At 42.3% G+C, this 19,070-nt stretch overlaps 1 protein-coding gene across 1 annotated transcript in view; it reads left to right on the forward strand.

Moving 5' to 3' along the window:
* The window catches only part of WDR36 (WD repeat domain 36), an 804,166-nt gene that overhangs the window by 4,135 nt on the left and 780,961 nt on the right, over positions 1 to 19,070 (forward strand). Inside the window, exon 2 of the mRNA XM_069625487.1 lies at positions 15,671 to 15,698. Within this exon, the coding sequence (XP_069481588.1) occupies positions 15,671 to 15,698 (28 nt within the window). The remainder of the gene's footprint in view (positions 1 to 15,670; positions 15,699 to 19,070) is intronic.

The following is a 19,070-nucleotide window of genomic DNA, read 5'->3' on the forward strand; positions in this document are numbered from 1 at the left end:
CAATCCTATCTTCCCTCTCCCACTCAAAGCCCATTTCTCTCATTACCAGCAAAATTCCCTTCACAATCGTGCAGCTGCCCCCCACCTTTCAGACCATGGTACTAGACTTTTGAGGAATTAACACTTGCCTTATATCTGGTGAGTTTTGGGGGTCGTGAGTTGGGTTAACGGGGTGTGGGGTTCTTTTTGGACAACATGAGGATAGTTGGAGGATTGCGAGAGTCAACAGAGTACATCACTGGCAGAAAGGGGCAGGGGTGCTATCTTATTCCCAATGAACTCCTGACAAATGCCTTGCTTGGCCCACGACAGGCAAAAGTCTCATCAGGCAACTTAGCATGTCAAGGTGAGGTTTCAGGCATCTTTCAGCCTGCCAACCAACATACTAAGAAAGGTCAAATGGGTGACTGCGATCCTCAAATGTCAAGCAGTCTTTTCGCTGAACCAAAGGTTATTGCCTCCCATAACCCTTGGATTATAGTTTATGGTAATGAGTGGAATTTAAAGATTGCCCCCTTTCCCTAATCTGCCAACACGCAGATGCTTGTTTTGTTGTACATTCATCGGGTACAGTGGGGTACAGTGCATCTGTGAGGGAGAGGCAGACCTAGAAAGACGGATGCATTGTAACCTTTTGAAATGGGACCTGTTTGCAAGAAGCTCTGAGGTTAAGAAAAGACCCCACATTCTGCCCTTCCTAGCTGGAAAGGTTGCAGACAATATTTGCAGAGCCGCCACTCCAGTAGGCAGAGTTCTGGGTGTCCGTATCTCAGCAGCAAGTCACTTTGTGTTCTTTTTAAGTGGTCGAGGGGAGGGGTATGACTCTGTCATTGTAAAGCTTTGTTTTCAACCCATTTGCTGACGACGTTCGGCAGACTGTACCCAAATAAAGTTCAAGCAAAATCCTTCTTGAACCCATAGATGATGAAATTAAGGGTGTGGTAATCTCATCCCATTGTAATCCATTTTACCACAGCTGGTTGGTCTATTGCAAGCATTCTATAAGGCTCAAATCCTTGCTGTTGTAGCAATAGCTTTGCCTACTGATGTCTGTTCCCAGAGTACCTTGTCTGCAGGAACTTTGGAGGGGAAGTAAGTGTAACATAAATATTTTCAAGATGGCACTACACTTCCTTTGGCAACAGAACCTCACCTAAGCCGCACACTACTTCCAACCCTCCTGACCCCTCATCCCGGTATTATGTTTTCTATATAAAGACACTCCAGTAATTATCTCCCTGGTGTATTACCCCATTGTTCTGGCAGGGTTTCCTTACTCCCTGCGGGCATATCTTGTACTTTTTGGAAAGGCGCAAAGCCCTCCCAGCGGAGAAAGAAAGGGAGCATCTAGGTCTGGACCCAGCAGTTTCTTGTGGGTGAAACTCTGACCCTGACAGCGATAAAGCCTCTGACTGTTGTATTAGTCACTAGAAACCAGTGGACAATAAAATGAGCCAGATAGGTTTTGTAACTTTACCTCCACATTGGCCACTTTATCGAGCCAGATATAGATCTATTATATTTAGACAAACTGTCACAAGGCCTTGAGGACGTACAGTTATATTGAAGCCAATTTTACTTTCGAATGGATTCCAGTTTTTATTCCAAAAAAGTCGAATGGAGCATTTAGAATAACTTTGGTTCTAGGAATCCTTTGGAGACCACCTTCCTGATATGCTCAAGAATGTACCATCCAATGTGTAGGCTGCTAGGACATTTGTACGAGGATTGCTAACCAAAAATGGGGTAATGCTTTTTAGCAAACTAATCGGCTAGGGCACTTTTGAAACGTGTAATCCCATTTCTTTTAACATGCTTCTGGCGTACCAATTACTGATGCCCAGCAGCAACTGTACCTTTTTTTTTTTTCTTTTTTGTTTATTTATTTATTTTGTTTCCTTCCCAATGTTTTTTGGTATGTTAAATTATCCATGTAAAGGCTGGCGGGCTCATCTGGGTACAAACTCAAAAAAGTGAGTGTTCAGCAGATCTTACTTCATGTCGGAATCCATTTACTAGATCTCCTAAATCCTTTTTTTTTTTTTTAAATGTGGGAGATTTCTCCTTGCAGATGGATATTCTACACCACTACCCAAAGATCTCCCTGCTGCCTCGGCGGTTCCTTGCAGCAAATTTGTAAATAGGGTGACATGACCCTCCAGGGCACCTAGAGTAGCCGGCGAAGGGCCTGGACAAAGGGTGATGCTGGTTTGCCTGTTTGCTTTGTTGCTCAAGCCCTGCTCCTACTACCCGTGAGATCCAGTTCACCAGTCCACATCCGGATAAGGGAGAAAAACCCTTCTAGTTCTGTCCTTGATTACCCTAAACTAATTGCTACATTGAGCGTTTAATTATTTTTTCATTATACATTGGCTTTCGCCTAATGGTGTCTTGCACTTTGACTGTACAATAGTGTTTGCGTTTTCAGGCTAATTTTCACAGCTTGATTATTGACCAACAATGATTGGCCTAGATTAATTAATTGCAGCTTGATTTTTTGGGATATCTAGATTAATTATTGCAATGCACGTTAATTCAGCAACATTTGTCATTGCTCATTTGTATTTGCCTCATTAATTGCATAATATTGTTTGTGCTGTTATATTTTTCACTGGCAGGCTAGTTCGTGCCCAGCCATACTTTGCTGCCTGATTACTCCAGATTCATTATTGCATTGCACAATGAATTGTTATATGGGCAGTTTGACTTTGTCATTGCAATGTTTGTTTATTTGTAGCGCGCGCCAGACCCGAAGGTATCTGTGAAGAAGTTGCTGTTTTCTTTGATGGTTTTCTCCAATCTGCATTCCTGCTTACCTATTAACAGGACAGGCATTCCCAAATCCACAGGAAGGGATAGACACGATTATACCGGGCGTGTAGTCAAGAATACTTTAAGCTTACAAGTTACAGTTGTAGATTACAGTTACAAGAGGAAAGGTTAACAGCATGAGGATAAAAGTACAGCACAGTAAATATAAAAACAGATAATTATTAATGATTGCACATTTAGATTAGTTATTGCTCATCTGTCCTTTACTCCTTGATTGTATGATATTGTTATACTTCATCTGCACTACTAGGTTGCTTATTGACCAGTTGTACTTGGCTCGCTTACCCTCTATACTCCCCACGAATTAAGTATTGCATTTCTAGATGATTCTACACATCTAAATCATTTATTGTCCCACTTCTTCATTAATTGATTGCATATATATTGTTTTGCATTTTTAGATTAACTTTTACACAGCGTACTGCCCAACTTTTCTTCTCCCTGTGATTATTTAATATTATTTATTTGCATTGATTGACTAATTTTGCACTGGTAGATTAGTTCACGACAAACCATACTTCACTACCTGATTTCCTCAGATTATTGCTGCATTACCAGATTGTTACATGGTCGGATGGAGTTCTGCACTGCAAGACTCTTTCTACACAGCTAGATCAGCTATTGCCCAACTGTACTCCACTCCTTCATTTCACAATATAGTTTGCTTTGCTATATTAATTATTCACAATTTGCTGTTGCTCAACTGTATTTTGTGCCCGATAGCAGAATATTAACTGTTTGCACGGCTACATTTTCAGGCCGATTCATGGAATTAATGTGCGCTGAAAATTTCCGCGCAAGTGTGCGAAGCATGCGAATCGCAGCGCAAGTGCGAAAATCGCAGCGTAACCCGCGCACAGCGATTCATGGAAGTCCGTGCGTGTGTAAATCCATGGATGTGTGCTAAAATCCTGCGTGGTGCACACGTCATCAAACAGTGTGCGCTATGCGCACAGCGAAAGCACACTCAGCGCAGCGCACACAACAAACGTAGGCGGAACACGGGGTGTAACACGCGGAATGGGGAACAACGCGTGAAAATGTGGGCGTTATGGTGGAAGTACAGGAGACAAATGCGCCGAACGCCCACATGCGCGCCTTCAACACGTATTCATGGAATCGAACGGGGCTAACGCGTGCGCCAAAAAAGACGCGCTAATCCAGAAACGCATACGCCAGCAGGAAGCAGGCGTACATGGACCCACGCAACATAAAAGTGCGCGCAAACAACAAACAAGCTCAGACACTATGATGAATATACCGTTCCTCGTAGCAGTGGTCGTGGGATATTGCAGGAGGAGGAGGAGAGTCGGGGCCAGAATATTTACACCCAGAACCAGCCTTTTTGGGATGCCTGATGACCAGGTGTATGGGAGGTACAGGTTTCCACCTCACATAATACTCGACCTGGTGAGTGAGTGGGAGGATGACCTCACATCACCCACCCTGTGCTCCCAAGCACTGAGCCCCTTGGAAAAGGTGCTCAATGTACTGCACTTCTTGGCTACTGGGTCATTTCAGCGGACAAGTGCCATACTGGGGTGGGTGTCGCAGGCCACGCAGTCACGCTGCCTACACCAGGTTCTGGCCATCATGACTGCACGCCCCTCAGTCCGCAGGCACATATACCTGCCCAGAACACCTGCAGAAAGGCAGGCTGTTGCCCAGGATTTTTAAGGGGTGGCACACTTCCCCAAAGTGCTAGGTGCCATTGATTGCACCCATGTGGCTCTACGTCCTCCCAGGGCATCAGAGCACATCTATAGAAACCGCAAGCACTGGCATTCCATCAACGTGCAGGTAGTATGTGATGCCAAGGGAATCATTACCTCAGTATATGCCAACTATCCAGGGTCCACCCATGACAGTTTCATATACAGAATGTCAACCCTAAACCGGGACCTAGAAGCTGGGCGGCATGGCGATACATGGCTGCTTGGTGAGTATAAATGCCACTGCACATGCATGCATGTCAGCTACTGAGTAATGTCACAACCCCACTAATGATACCCATCATCACCTCCCCAGGGGACAGTGCCTACCCTCTGAGCACCCACATGATGACGCCAATTCGGCACCCCACCACACCACCCGAGGTAAGATACAACACAGCCCATATTGCAACCCGTGGCATAGTGGAGCGCACATTCGGAGTGCTCAAGTCACGCTTTCGCTCCCTTGACCGTTCTGGTGGGCAGCTGTTATATGCTCCCCCAGTAGTGTGCAGGATCATGGTGGCAGCATGTGTCCTGCACAACGTTGCAACACGCCGGGGTCTGCCGGTGGACATGGTGGTGCCCCCACATCCCCAACCACAGGCACGGCCGCTGCGCATGGGAGCGGAAACGGCATGTGGTGAGGCAGCCCGTACGCAGCTGGTGGTTAATTACTTCACCTAAAATCGCACCCCTGTGGAGTGCACACAGCCCTGGCGCATACCATCTGACAATCAATGATGATGACATAAGGGACAGTCAACTGTCACAACCATACCAGCCTGAGATTGGTCACCTGGAAGTGTTACATTGTGTGCATCCCTACCTACCCAAAGACAACCAATGCTGTGTCATTAAAAGATATACATTCATGCTGCGTGAGTGACTACCTCCTAGCAAAATACAACATGAAAATAGCGCCATGTCACCCAACCCCTCCCCATCTCCGCCACCCAACACACCATGGCATGTCATGCAATGTGAAAGCAAACAAAGCAATGCACAAGACCTGACACAAGTGTCACAAAGTGCACTGTCCCAAATGGAAATAGCCCACAGACAATATGCTCCCAGTAATCGATAACAAACAGCACACATGACCAAATACTTATCACCAACACAGCATGAAACATTGCAAAAACATGACAGTACAACGTCAAAGTAGTGGTAGTCTTACAACCTGAATAAGCCAGCACATCGACCCCTTCCAACTGCAGAGTGTTGCTGCCACGCAAATGTGTCAGTGTACTGCATACAACATGAACTCCATCTGCAAAGGAGACGGCCTTGTGAAGACATGAAGAAGGTACCTGCAAATTTTGAGGAAGATATGGATGCACAAGCACATATCAATACACCATGCAGTGTTCAATACAACAACAATACCCACTAGGGATGCCCACACAGCTAAAGAGAGCCCAATGTCACCGTGTAAGTCACTGTCACTTGGTCACACCCTTTGCAAGCCCATGGAAACGGGAAGCAGGAGGGGTGTGTGTGTAACGAACCCAAGCATCTAACCCAAACTCAGGACAAGCCTGCATGTGCTCATCCGGAATACACAGTGGATGCCCACGGGAGCCACACAAGGCAACACACTGTTAAAAAAAAAAAAAAAAAAAAAACCATCTAAAGTGGCCATGTGGCGGGTGGGGGGTGTCACCCAGGAGGTTTGAGGACAGGGTGCACACCAACACCCACCTGCGTGGATGTTGGGGGTCGGGGGGGGAAATACCTCCAGTGGCTCATGGCCTGCACGGCTATGCCATTGTGGGAGAACTGCTGTCGGTCTCTTCACCCTCTGCTGCTGCATCAGGAGGTGGTGGTGCAATGGGAGGCAGGCCACACAAAGCCCTGGTATGGTCCTCCGTGGCAGCAAGCATGCAGGTCTGGAAGGTCTGATTCTGGAGGATGATGGTGCGGAGATCCCCATGCAGCACCTCATGGGTTGCCTCTATTTCTGCACGCAGGGCCTTGCGTGATGCCCGGATCTCCTCAGGGGTTGCCTGCAGCTCAGCTGAGAGCGAACGTGTGAGCTGCTCCAGCTGCTGTTCTGCCCTAAAATTTCGGGAAGCCTCAAGTTCAAGCAGAGTCTCCCTGATGTTATGGAGTTCTACCCTCAGGGCTTCCCTGTGACTCTATTGATATGGCTTTGTGCAGAGTCTCCAGTGAGTTGGAACAGGCCATGAGTGCCTCCCTGCGAGACCTCGGGGCCAGGACAGAGGCCCGCCTCCAGCAAATAGACATGGAGTTCGATGATTCCCTGGCCGAAAACATCACTGAGTGAGCTGCAGGAATTGCCTGCCGCCATTGTAAATAGTTTATAGTGTTAGGTTTCCTTTTTCTTTTTTTTATTTTGGGGCTTTTGGACTATGCCCCCCACACTTTTGTATATAGTTTTTTTGTTAGGTAGGTTATTAGATAGGTTTCATTTATTTCGTTGGGCTCATGGATCCTTGAAAAATGGATTGTACATAGTTGGACGTTGGATTTATTTGGACATTTTAATTTAATTTCACCATGGATCAATGGATTTACATTTTTGCGTTTCATTTGGGTTTGGTGGACAGAGTTTTGGCCATTTTTCTTTTGGATTACTTTAGATTTTTTGAGGAATTAATTTTTGGACATGCATTTCATTTCATGTTTGTCATTATTTTATGCTTTAATTACTTTAAATTGATTTTCATGTTAATACATTTTGATGTTTTACTTCAATGTGTGGGATTCGCTCATTGGGTTCATGCATGTCGACGTGGGTTTACTCAATCAATGGCAACCACTGTCATCTAACCAAGTGGAGAATTCAACTCAATACTCTTTGTATCTTCCGCAATACCTTGATAATGGTGCCACACTTCAATCCAAAATGGCACAGAGGATCTTCCTTCTCCTTCCTCTAAATCAAACACGGAAGCGCTCTGCAGAGAAGACCACCTGACCTTCAGACAACCGCTAAAAACCTGGCTCTTCAACTAACACCAGCAATAAAACCTCAACCAATTTTATGCATCTACTCATGGCAATTTCAACCCAATGGAGGGCACCCTAAAATTAAATGAACATACCAGGAGCCGACCTGTAACTTGCCAAAAAAACACTATTGGGGATTGGACTCATTCGGGTCACACTCCACACAACTGAAATGAAATCGAACAAATGCGACCAAAAACATCCAAGCGACTTTTTATCGTTTCCCTAGAGGTACCAATTCCCTGATGGATGGATGGAGGCCAGTGCTTCGCGCCCCTCTCCTCCCCCACCTCCCTACTACGTGTCCTTCTTTCTCCAGTTGTTTACTCCCCTCTTCTCCCTTACTAATATCCCACTGAAATGTTGGTGCTATTTTTCCATTGCTCTATCCTAATGGAGAACAGTGTGCCATTGATCTAGACCAATGGGTACTGTAGCCAAGCAGTCGGCCTTTGCTCTTAGGAGGGGTGGGCTGGCAGTTGGGCCCAAAAGATGGCAATACACAGCTGCACTGAAAAATATACACTCTTTGTTATAGTAGTAGTGGGCCATTCCCAGATTCCCTGGAGGATTTCACGTCTATGCTGATTCTTTATCTGTCTCCAGGCTCAATAGTATGAGAAACGCCTGTGTATAATTGGAAAGAATTTGAGAAGAGTTTATTGTCTGTTCGAGGTTTAATGTAAATCTCAAATAGCCAATGGGATAAGATCGAGCCCTGGGGACACCCCACTTTAAGGGGAAAATGGCACAGTTGAAGTCTCTAATTTAAAATATTCAGTGTGTGGACATCAAGGTAGTTGATGATACGCTTCAAGTGATTTCCATCTCCATTTTTATTCTTTGTAATAGTGTCTGACGGTTGACTGTGCCAGAGGCAGTCGAAAGATAAAGAAATACCATGACTTGTTGGTGTATTGTTGTCAAGTGGTTTTAGAATGTCCTATTTATTGAAATGGAAATTTGTTTCTCTATTCCTGTTTGAGCGAAAACCAGATTGGTTTTTAATGAAGTAGGATGTTCTCTTCACTGTGGAGGACCCATATGTTGGTAGTTAGGCGCCTGGAGGATTGCTTGGGGTAACATGCTTGTCTCAGAAGCAGGACAACGCAGAGCAACACAGGTTCAAATTCTGGTCCCGCACTTAGAGACTCGTCCCCAGTATTAAGCACTTTTAACAGATTAATTACATTCATTTATCTTTCTCAAATTTCTAGCAATGAAAGTAAATTAAATTTAGCTGTGCAGCTTTAGTTTCCAAGTGACTCTAGGTCTACATTCAACTTTTTTTAGGAGGTATGTTATGGTGACTGCCTCTAGTAATGGCAGGATACTGCCCAATGTTAGTGATGTGCTACAAAATGTGGGCAGTGCTTCCACCATATGTTTTCTTTTATCAGGGTAGCAAGCATGGTTAAGGTGTTCAGCTGAGACATTTCATTTCTTAATCAGCTCTTCAGATTTACTGTAGTTGAATTCCATAAACGTAGGCTGTTGGGCCCGATTTATGGTTGCTGCTCCATCTGATTGTTTATTCTGTTCAATGTTGGCTTGAATTTGGGGATTTTCTTCCAGAGAGCCCTTTGCAAGGTAGCTACGAGTTCCTCTTTAGTATTTGGGTTGATTAAGTAATTGCTGTGTGTGGGTTAGTTCATTTTAAATTTCGATAACTTCTTTAGTTTTACATTGAGCAGACGAGACAAGATTTTGATAGTAACTTTTTTTATTTCTTGCAATGGTCCAATGGTACCTGCTATGAATTTTATGTTCCACTATGTCATTGGGTGACTTGGATTTTCTGTGTTTTCTACATTGCTGTCTGTACTTTTTAAGGGAGGCCAGTTCTTCATCAAACCATTTGTTATTGATTTTGGTTAAGGTTTTTATTCTTAAGTTTCTTTGGTGCCATAATGTCCAGTGTCTTAGAGATTCTTTCTTTATTGTGCGTTTCAGTTATAAGCTTAACTTTTCACACAAGAAATTATAATATAAATAGAGATAAAATACAATTTTAATAGAATTCACACAATGCATTTACAGAAATATTTAAACACATTATCAGTTGATCATCACAAGCAGTACAACTAACAGTCAATGTAGCCAAATCTATAACCAAAAATGAACGGGTAACACCAAAGAGCTCAAGAAGCAGATCCCACAAAGTGAATGACAAAAAAAAGAACGCTCAGAGAATAATCATGCCAAACACCTATAACTCTCCCTCCATTATTTCCATTAAAATAGCTGTATTTGTACTGCCTTAAGGCATAGTTTTTTTTTTTTTTTTTTTCACGACTTGCCATACTTTCGTAATTGCAACTGTCAAGGCCAAACTATGATCCGAGACACAATCTATCCAAAATGTTTCATCCATGATCCTTTTATTTTTAGGTTTTCAACATGTTTTGCATAATACAAAGAATAAGTGTTCATGATAGTTGATCATGATGTGATTTCTTAGTCTCCGTTTTGCACGGGTCAGCACACAATCTACAAAAAACGCTTTTCCTTCAGGACTCGCTCCCAGGCACTCTTAGTTGCAAGTACAGGCAATGAATTAAATTTAATTTACATATACGCCGAAGTACCGGAGAGGGAAATTGATATCGGTGTGGATATATATATACACCATCTTTGTAAAGTGTTGGCTATTAAGTATATGAAATTAGAAATAAAAGAAAAAGAAATTCAACTATACATCTGCTCTCTGGAAAATGCGAGCATTGGTTTGCCAAACAAAGGTAAAAGATGAAATAAAAAGTAATATGGATATCTGCTAGGAAGACCTTCTGTGTTCTGTTTTAGTTTAACCCCCAGTTCTGGCAGTAGGGCTTTCTGTTTAGTATCTAGTAACGCTGAGCGAGAAGTGTTTGCGATTTCCTTCCTTAGTATAGAATCTTTCTCTGCACACATTATTTTAATATATAATTTCCCTCTCTTGATCTTAATCAAGGTGGCCGAAGATGTTAACCCCATTTCAAGTCTAATTGCTTATATTGGGGTAGCGTTAGACGGACAGAATCTTGCGCCAGATTACATCTTCTAGGGTGTTTGCCCATCTGCTATAGTTGCTGTAGGAAGATTCCAATCAGTACATTATTTATCCGTTTGCCGGTCAGATAGCACGGGGAACTGAGCGCTCGTTCTGACATCTGTGCACAGGCTGCTGATACAGGTTTGAATCCCAGCATCCTTCCGAGGTCGATTTTAAATTTGAGTAGCACACAGTGGCATAATGATAGCCATTGTTATTTCAACGCTTAGATGCCTGCGATTTTGTAGCGCTATATAAAACTAGATATTTGTGAATACCTTTTTTAAAGTGCAATTTATGATGCAAAGATTTTTCTGGACCGATCTAGCTTGGAGAGTAGTCTGTAGTTCAGTGGATCACCTCCATCCCCTTTCTTTAAAACCTGGATGAGATGAGCCTGCTTCCACGAACCAGGTATTACTTCTGCTTTGCCAGTAGTTCAAACTGGGTCAATAAGATGTCTGCCCATAAAACTGGATTTGACATGCCATCTGGCCCTGGGGCTCACACTAGTTTAAGTCCTTTTTATTGTGGAGAGAATGCATTCTTGTCCTTTGGCAGTTTCAAATTTTCTTCAAAATTTAGTTTCATGGCTTTGTTTGTTGTTCTGATAAGGATATGGTGTTTTCGTTTGTCCTTTTTGGTTCAATTATTTTATATAATGGTTGCAGATCTCCTGTGTGTTTATTAGCAGGTGGCTCGGAGTTCGTTCCGACCAGGTCTTGTCTGCTTGATGTCTAGTTCAAACGAGTAGATAATGTCAACTCGCAGGGCACATCATTGTCACTCGCCACTTACATCACAGCATTTGTATTGCGCACTGTGGACCCAGAGGCATAAAGGCGCAAGCAAATTTGACACAAAAAGACTACACTCGGAGCGACCCTAAGTAGACTACGATGCCTGAAGACTAAGATCGAGGCTGGGGTTAGAAATCCTCAACAAATTACGAGAATAATAGCGTTTTCAAGTCTCTTATAAGCATGTATGGACCGTTGACTTCTCATTTCTGCCAGTAGTTGATTCTAGAGTTTAGGTGCTATCAAAAAGAATGCACCATTCTCAGCTTTCACTGTTCTGCACCGGGGGAGAAATAGATAGTTCTGAGTGCAGGATCTCAGGGTCCTACTGTTAACCTTGTCAAGAATATATATCTGCGGGTATTGTGGCATCAGTCCAAGTTTACACTTAGAGTAATGTCCAGTACCCTAAACTTGACCAGAGCCTCTATTGGTAGCCAGTGGAGGGAGTGCCTAGCATCTGAGACATGATCTCGACGGGACAGGCCTACCACGACTCTTACTCTGGAGTCTGTACTTGCTTACATAGACCAGACAACGGGCTGCAACAGTAATCGATCCTGGCCCCTATTATGGCTATGGCGATGGTTTTGGCTTAACATTGACTTTACATTGGCTAATAATTGATTGTTAGTGAGCAAAAAATGATGCACTTTGTGTATTTGTACAATCGAGGTTGCAAGTATGACTGGCTAGTAGATTGCAGATCGATTTTTGTTTATTTTTTTATTTATTTTCCTGAATTGTCAGGGGTATTCCTATTTTACTCTGTAGGTTTGTTAATCCAGGGTCTGAAACCCAGATTATTCATAGTTTTGGTTAATAGTTTGGAATTTGAGTTATCTGTGTGGTTGATCAATAAGTTAATATTCCCAATTGGATAGATTTTTATTTGTGATGGCTTGTATTTTAGCCAGAAGCTCAACACCATTTCAGGGGAAAAGGGGTTCACGTCTGGAGGGCTGTAAACCAACATGACTGTCATGGTGATGATGTTGCTAATGTAGCGTTTGCACACTAATTTTTCAAAACTGTGACAGATATGTATTCACCAGAGATATCCTTGCTGTTTCTGGGTACGTAAGGGCTACTCTGCCTCTCTTATAAGTTTTATTTGAGACATTTATTTCCTAGCCACATTGTATTATGGAGTCAATTACTATTTGTTAATTGCCAGTGAACCATGTTTCGGTTATCCTTCCTATGTTGAACTCTGTGAGGGTGCAACATACTCCTCCGTCATTAGCTAGAGAGAATTGACTCTTGGCAAATAAGAAACGTGCATGTGTAGAATTGAAGTGGCGAGTGAGCTTTTATGACTGAGTAGTAGCTTGCAACCTTAAATTTGTACTCCTGCATTGGCAGACATTGTTTGCATTTTTTTTATCTGATCTACTGCTTACTGTGCCTATTTGTATAGCTGTCATTTTTGATTTCTTGGGGCAGGGACAAATTGTGGTTTCGTGGAGCTTTAGGCCGATAGCAGAAATGGGGTGTGGTATGATGGGTAACGGTACCATGGAATGTTGAGGGGATGCAACATTAGTAGCTTTTCTGTGATTATGCACATGCCTCCTTGAAGCTTTGTTCTGGAGGTAGTCTTGAGTTGTTGGCATTGGGTGATTAGGTGTAAGGTGCTTTTGAGATTTAAGGGTCGGTTGTATATTCTTACAGCCAGCCCTTCAATAATCTGATAGGTTTTGGTAGTCTGCCATTAAGAGCAACTAAGGTGGAGTTTTTATCCATACTGTATCCTTTATTATATGTATTTATTGTATTCAATTTTGATTGGTGTGAAACTGTAGATGCATTCAATCCTTATCCTTCACTTGTTCACTTGAATCATGAACATAGAGCCCGGGGATCTGCCTCGAAGGTTATTTTACAATTTCCAGATAGATTATATCGCGGCATTGTCCTTAGAGCTAGATGGAATGTCCTTCCCACTAGAGACATCCTGGTCAGAAGAGGGGTGATCCCCATGGATATGGCTGGTTGCAGGTTCTGCCTGGCCAAGCAGGAGACTTTATAAAACATTTGGTTATGGAATGTGTGATTCTTCACCCACTTAGGGTAAAATATCTGGAATCCCTAAAACTCAACTTTATTATGTTTGAGGGTGAGTGGGCTTGGAAAAGATGTTTAAATATCCACCCATGTGGGCCTGGCCCTATAGGGATTTATTAAAAGCTTAAATCTATAAATTCATAACTCCATATAGCTAAATGTGTTCTGCCAGGGTTATGAAATTGTTTATGAATTGTTTTTTTGTAATGTCTGAGCACAACGAATATTACATATTACATTTTATATCTTGTCTTTCTCTGTCGGTAGAGTTGTCTATGTATAATGTGTGTACATTCCCTTTCGCTGTGTTCTATTTTAAATGATTGTCTTTTAATGATTGTTTAAAATGATTGTTTTTTGATGTTTTTTTTGTAAAGGTTTGAATAAACCATATACAAATAAAATAAAAAAAATATATGTATTTATGGTTGGTTGTTCAGATGGGTGTGGTGGGATGGTTGGGTTCAGTCAGCATTGTCCTGTGTTTATAGGGGGGTTAAACGGGAACTAAAAGCAGCTCCTTGGTTTCCAGCGTTAACCAGTGACCAGTAGATGGTGTTGACCACAATATCTGGCTGGGGTGGGAGATATCATTTCGGTCCTGGTTCTGCTCCTTTTCTTAGGGAGATGGGCCAGCACGTTCATCTGGATCATTTCTGCTCTGCTCCTTCAAATGGGACGTGTGGTGTGCCTTGGGAGTCAGCACTGTCTGCTGTCCACTTTAATGTTTTTATGCCTCCCGTGGTGGGGCTTGTCCAGGATTGTCTTCTAAAATGGCAGATGTGCACTAATGATACAATAATTGGTTCCAGTTTAATGGGCCAAATCGGAGAGTGTCCTGAAGGGTTGTTTACATTCGTGTGTTTATTTGAGCTTGGCTCGCCCCTTTCAAATCTATGCACAATGTTGGGGTTTATCTTATCTTCGATAGGGAGTTATTTTTTGATGTTCAGACAGTTAAGGTCTTACATTTTCATATTTGTAATTATTATTGAGAGTTGCCAACTCATTGAACACTACATCCTTTCCCCTGACGGCCAGGTTGGTTGCTCACAACTTCATTATTGCTCTTCAGCCTGTCTTAATGTGTCTAAAAAATCTTTAGCCAACTTTGACTCTGTACAAAACAGACCTTTCATATAATCTGGTTTACGGAAATTCAACCATATCTCAGATGTTTGAAAGAGTCTTGGGGGGGGGGTTACCATTTAAGTGAGAAATCAAGGCAAGAGTGATCAACCTCTTTCAGAGAATGATTTATGGAATGGGACAATTCTTTTTGGTAGGTCTTGAGGCATTCCCTACTCTTATCAGAACTTCATTTTCTGGGGATGACCCTAAACCTCTGCACGCTAGATTTAATAAAGTGCATACCAGCGTAAACCTTTAAAGCGGCTGGAATTACATTGTGGAATGTTCTTGTGCATTTATTAAAGGGTAGGGGCTATAACTGTTTACAGATATTTTAAAAGAAAACTTTGACATTATGTATTACTTTTATCCGTCTGCTCATTGATTTCCAACTACTGCTTGATTTTTATTTTATTATGCTAGTGTTCTTATCTTTTTACTCGTTTATATATGTTTCAATGTTATTTGTTTATTAATGCTCAGATATGTTGCTAGCACCTTAAAGCTGTGGAGGTAGCATTTGTGCTTAATAAATAATAGACAACCATTTTCTGCGTAAAGCACTGAAACGTTAATGTTTAGTTCTCAAAAGAAATAGTGCAGGAAGCCTAACTTTATACAAATATTTAAGAGCAAGTATTAAACACTTTTATTTAATGTAAAACGATATGCATGGATTTTAGTGGGTTAAATAAGGTCATTAATACAAAGTGTAAAGGTTCAAACTTCCAGCTTGGATGAGTTGTCCTGCAATCATTAGTTGCCCCTGCCAGTGCGAAGTGTCAGCGCATCATCTTTACAAGCCTTCAAAAACCGCCTGAGTGGAATATAGCGTGTTTCTGCACCATACCATAGTCTGACTACTGGACTCGCTGACAGGTTACAGAGGGTCCTCCGTTCCTGATACACGGCCTTTGGTTAACCAAACGTTGACTTACGTTTCCTGTCTTGGCAGCATCTGATCAAAATGCAAATGGCTTCATTTTCTGTGTTCATTGCGTTCTTTATCGACAATTTGTTGGTTGTTTTGAGATATACTGTCATGTTACTTAAGACGTTTGTTCTTGACATCACTCAAAGTACCAGGAATTTATACTCCTTTGTATGTCTTTCATTAGGTGAACAAGCTTGGAATTGTGGCAGTGAGTAAGTATACTGTTTCATTTTTACTATTTGTACCCTCATTTGTAAGAAATTGCATATTTAAAAAAATGCGTGAAATGAATGCTCAACTATATCCTTACTGTATGTTGGGCCACAGTTTAAACATTTGGTAGCGGTACAAAGGGGGCCCTCCCAACATTCTAGCTCTGTTATTGTGGCCATTTTCCTTTTGATAGACACGCAATCTTGTCATGCGCTAGTTTTATAACCTCATTTGTCATAACCTACTTCAACTTTTTAATGACCAATAATGCTCTCCAACCTTTTGAATGTGCACACGTGTCTTGAAGTAAACATTCTATAGTACAGCCGGACTTCTATGCTTTTAGAACATATATTTAAAAAAATAAAGCTGCATTGCATGTCAAATTGTGGCTCGACGGAGTTTCCTGTGTGAAAAACATTCTATTTGAGACGCCTTTAGCCAGACACTAGCGAAGCTAAAACTAACTTGTGTCCATCCAGGTTCTAACGGAGATGGCAGATCTCCATATTCGATGAGCTTGTTTGCAGAGAATTAGAATGAAAGGGCAGAGATTCGACTCTGCTAGCTTGGGTATTCCAATGTAGGTGTATGGGTCCATAGCAAGCCCAATGAAACATGGCACGTAGACTCCGTATTATAGAAAAGCATGATCTGAATATTGTGGTGGGTCTACAGCCACGGGAAGATGATTTCTAAATATAATTATTTTTACTTTGCACGAATTACCACCATATTGGTCTTGAAGCACTGAGTCCTTGTCCATGGTTGAGGGAATTGTGACCGCACCTTATGGTGTTGCAAACACTAGTTTTGGATGAGAGGAAAAGGGACAGTGAGAAGAGGAAAAGAGTGAGTTTGGGGGAATGGGTAGACGAAATATGACAAACCAGGGTATATAAACATTGACAACAGGTAGAAGGGCAGATGTGAGCAGGGACACATGTAGCGGTTCGTAGGGAAATAAAAGGACCAAGGAAGGAACCAAAGGGAGGACCTGAAGGGCTACCTCCTCTTTCTATTAACAAATATCTCAAATGTGTTGAAATTAGTACTGGTTATGGATGCTTGATGGCCTTGATGTGCTTTGCTAGCTATTTATACTGTAGGATAATCTCAAGATTCTTCCCCCAGATCAGAGTTCTTGTAGGCTGCCTATGGCAAGCAAGTCCAGTTGAAAGAAGCATACGTAGAGCACAAGAGTTGGCTATGAATAGGAGGGTATGCAATTGAAAGTAGAAAAAACAAGGGCTCCTGGCTCTGCCCTGATCTACCCAGGTAGATTTGAAACGGGTGACTGAGCGCATGTACATTCATCACATTAACCCTACATGAATAAAAACATTGCTCTTCATTGCAGTGTGAGCAAAAACAGCATTTTGCCCCAAGCTTTTAATGCATAAAATATAATTTTCAAATTAGTTTTTCAGAGCAGGACACACATTAATAACATAATCCTTTAAAAACATTGCTCTTCATTGCAGTGTGAGCAAAAACAGCATTTTGCCCCAAGCTTTTAATGCATAAAATATAATTTTCAAATTAGTTTTTCAGAGCAGGACACACATTAATAACATAATCCTTTACAAACCTAACCAACGACAGCGGTGATGGGCCGGACCTGAATTCCTCAGGTCAGATAGAGCCATCAGAGTCATTAAAGTCCCATAAGCAAGGTAGCACCAAAAGGAAGTATATAAAACCCCTAAAAAGAAAAAAGATTCAGACACAGAGGTCAGAAAACTCCAAAAATTCGGAAGCAAGTCCCACATCACAGAAACAAAAAAAGATAATCGGAAAAAACTCTACCAAATTCAACACGGGACAACAAAATAATGGTGCTGAGACACAAGAAAAGATCCCACCAGATGCTAAGCCAAACGCATTCCACACGTACTTTAGGAAGCAACAATCAAAACGAAAAATGGAAACAGACGATGAAATTACAGATGCAGAGATTCTAGAGGTGATCGAAGGATCCTTGCCAGCTTTTAAATCCAGACGAACCTCAGTAGGGCAGGAACACCATATACAAAGTGTAAACAAGGAATCAACCAAACCAGACCTCGAGACACTCAGTCCGTCAATTAGTGATTCAGACAATACCCAATGCAACGTCAATATAATGACCAAAGATGTTAGTTCCTCAAAAACGGTCCAAACTGATGGACAGAATCCTGCAAATTCCATCGATCTTACCGGCGATCAGCATAACCCCTCTACTTCTCAAAGGGGGGGCGCAACCGGATCTGAAGCCTCTCCGTCCCAAACAATTCAGGAGCCGCCACCCATTCGATCCACATGTGACATGATGAGCAGAAACCAGAAACTTCATGAAAACGTCACAATCGTGATCGACAAAAGTCAACCGAAAGAGTCTCACCAAATCGAAGGAAATGAAACGGAAAGAACAAGATCCAATGAGTCAAAAACAATTCGACCACCCAATATGAGCGACCAATTATGGGCAAAAAACTACATCCAATTGCAGCAAAATAGAGGTCAATTCATTAAGCATGTCAGAGAACGTACCTCGTCGGAGCTCAAGTCTCCGCCCCAGGAGCAAGATCGCGAAGAGGAGGAACCCAGATTAATCGAACCATTAAGTGGCAATCCCTCTTGTACACCTGTCGAGCTAAACTCTAGCCGTGTTGTCCAGAACACTCCGGTAAAACACAGAAGACATAGTGAAATTTTGATGGATACCCAAAGACCTTCTCCAACAAAAAAACAAGATCTGACGACGATCTTGTCAGCTTTAACCATAGCCCTTGCACCATTCTGCAAATTATACGAATCACTAAATGACGTGTCTAAGGACAACATGGCCATTCTATGCAGATTGCAATCCAAGATGGATTTCCTGGAAGGTTTCATTACTGCGTCTGAAGAAAGGCATAACAAGAGATGGGAAGAACAGGAAAGGACCCATCTAAACCTAGTAAAGAATCAACCAGCAAGACAAGGGCCGGAAACGTTGGTAAAAATACTAAAAGAAACTGCCTCACAAACAATGCCAATACCTGACGCAGGTCAGCCTGAACTAACTTGCAGCAATTGCCCCTATATACACTTAAACGAAGTACGAGAAATTAAAACACTGAACAAACAGACAAAGGCAACTACAAAGAAAAAGGCGGGCCTGCAGCCCTCCAACGTGACTCCGAATGGCAACCGACCTACCGTCAAAACAGACCCAGCCTACGTAAACACACGGCTGACGACAGAAGCTGAGAGAACAAAACCACCTAGTAGCCTCGCAAACATAAACCACGATGCCATTGAGAATCTGGACTCATGTGTACAATCCCCAAAATCTCCTAGAACCATAGATGAATTTGTTAGATCGAGCCCTCTAATGGATCTCTCGG

Source organism: Ambystoma mexicanum, chromosome 6p, assembly GCF_040938575.1.
Source record: "Ambystoma mexicanum isolate Mex_15411 chromosome 6p, UKY_AmexF1_1, whole genome shotgun sequence".
NCBI lineage: Eukaryota > Metazoa > Chordata > Amphibia > Caudata > Ambystomatidae > Ambystoma > Ambystoma mexicanum.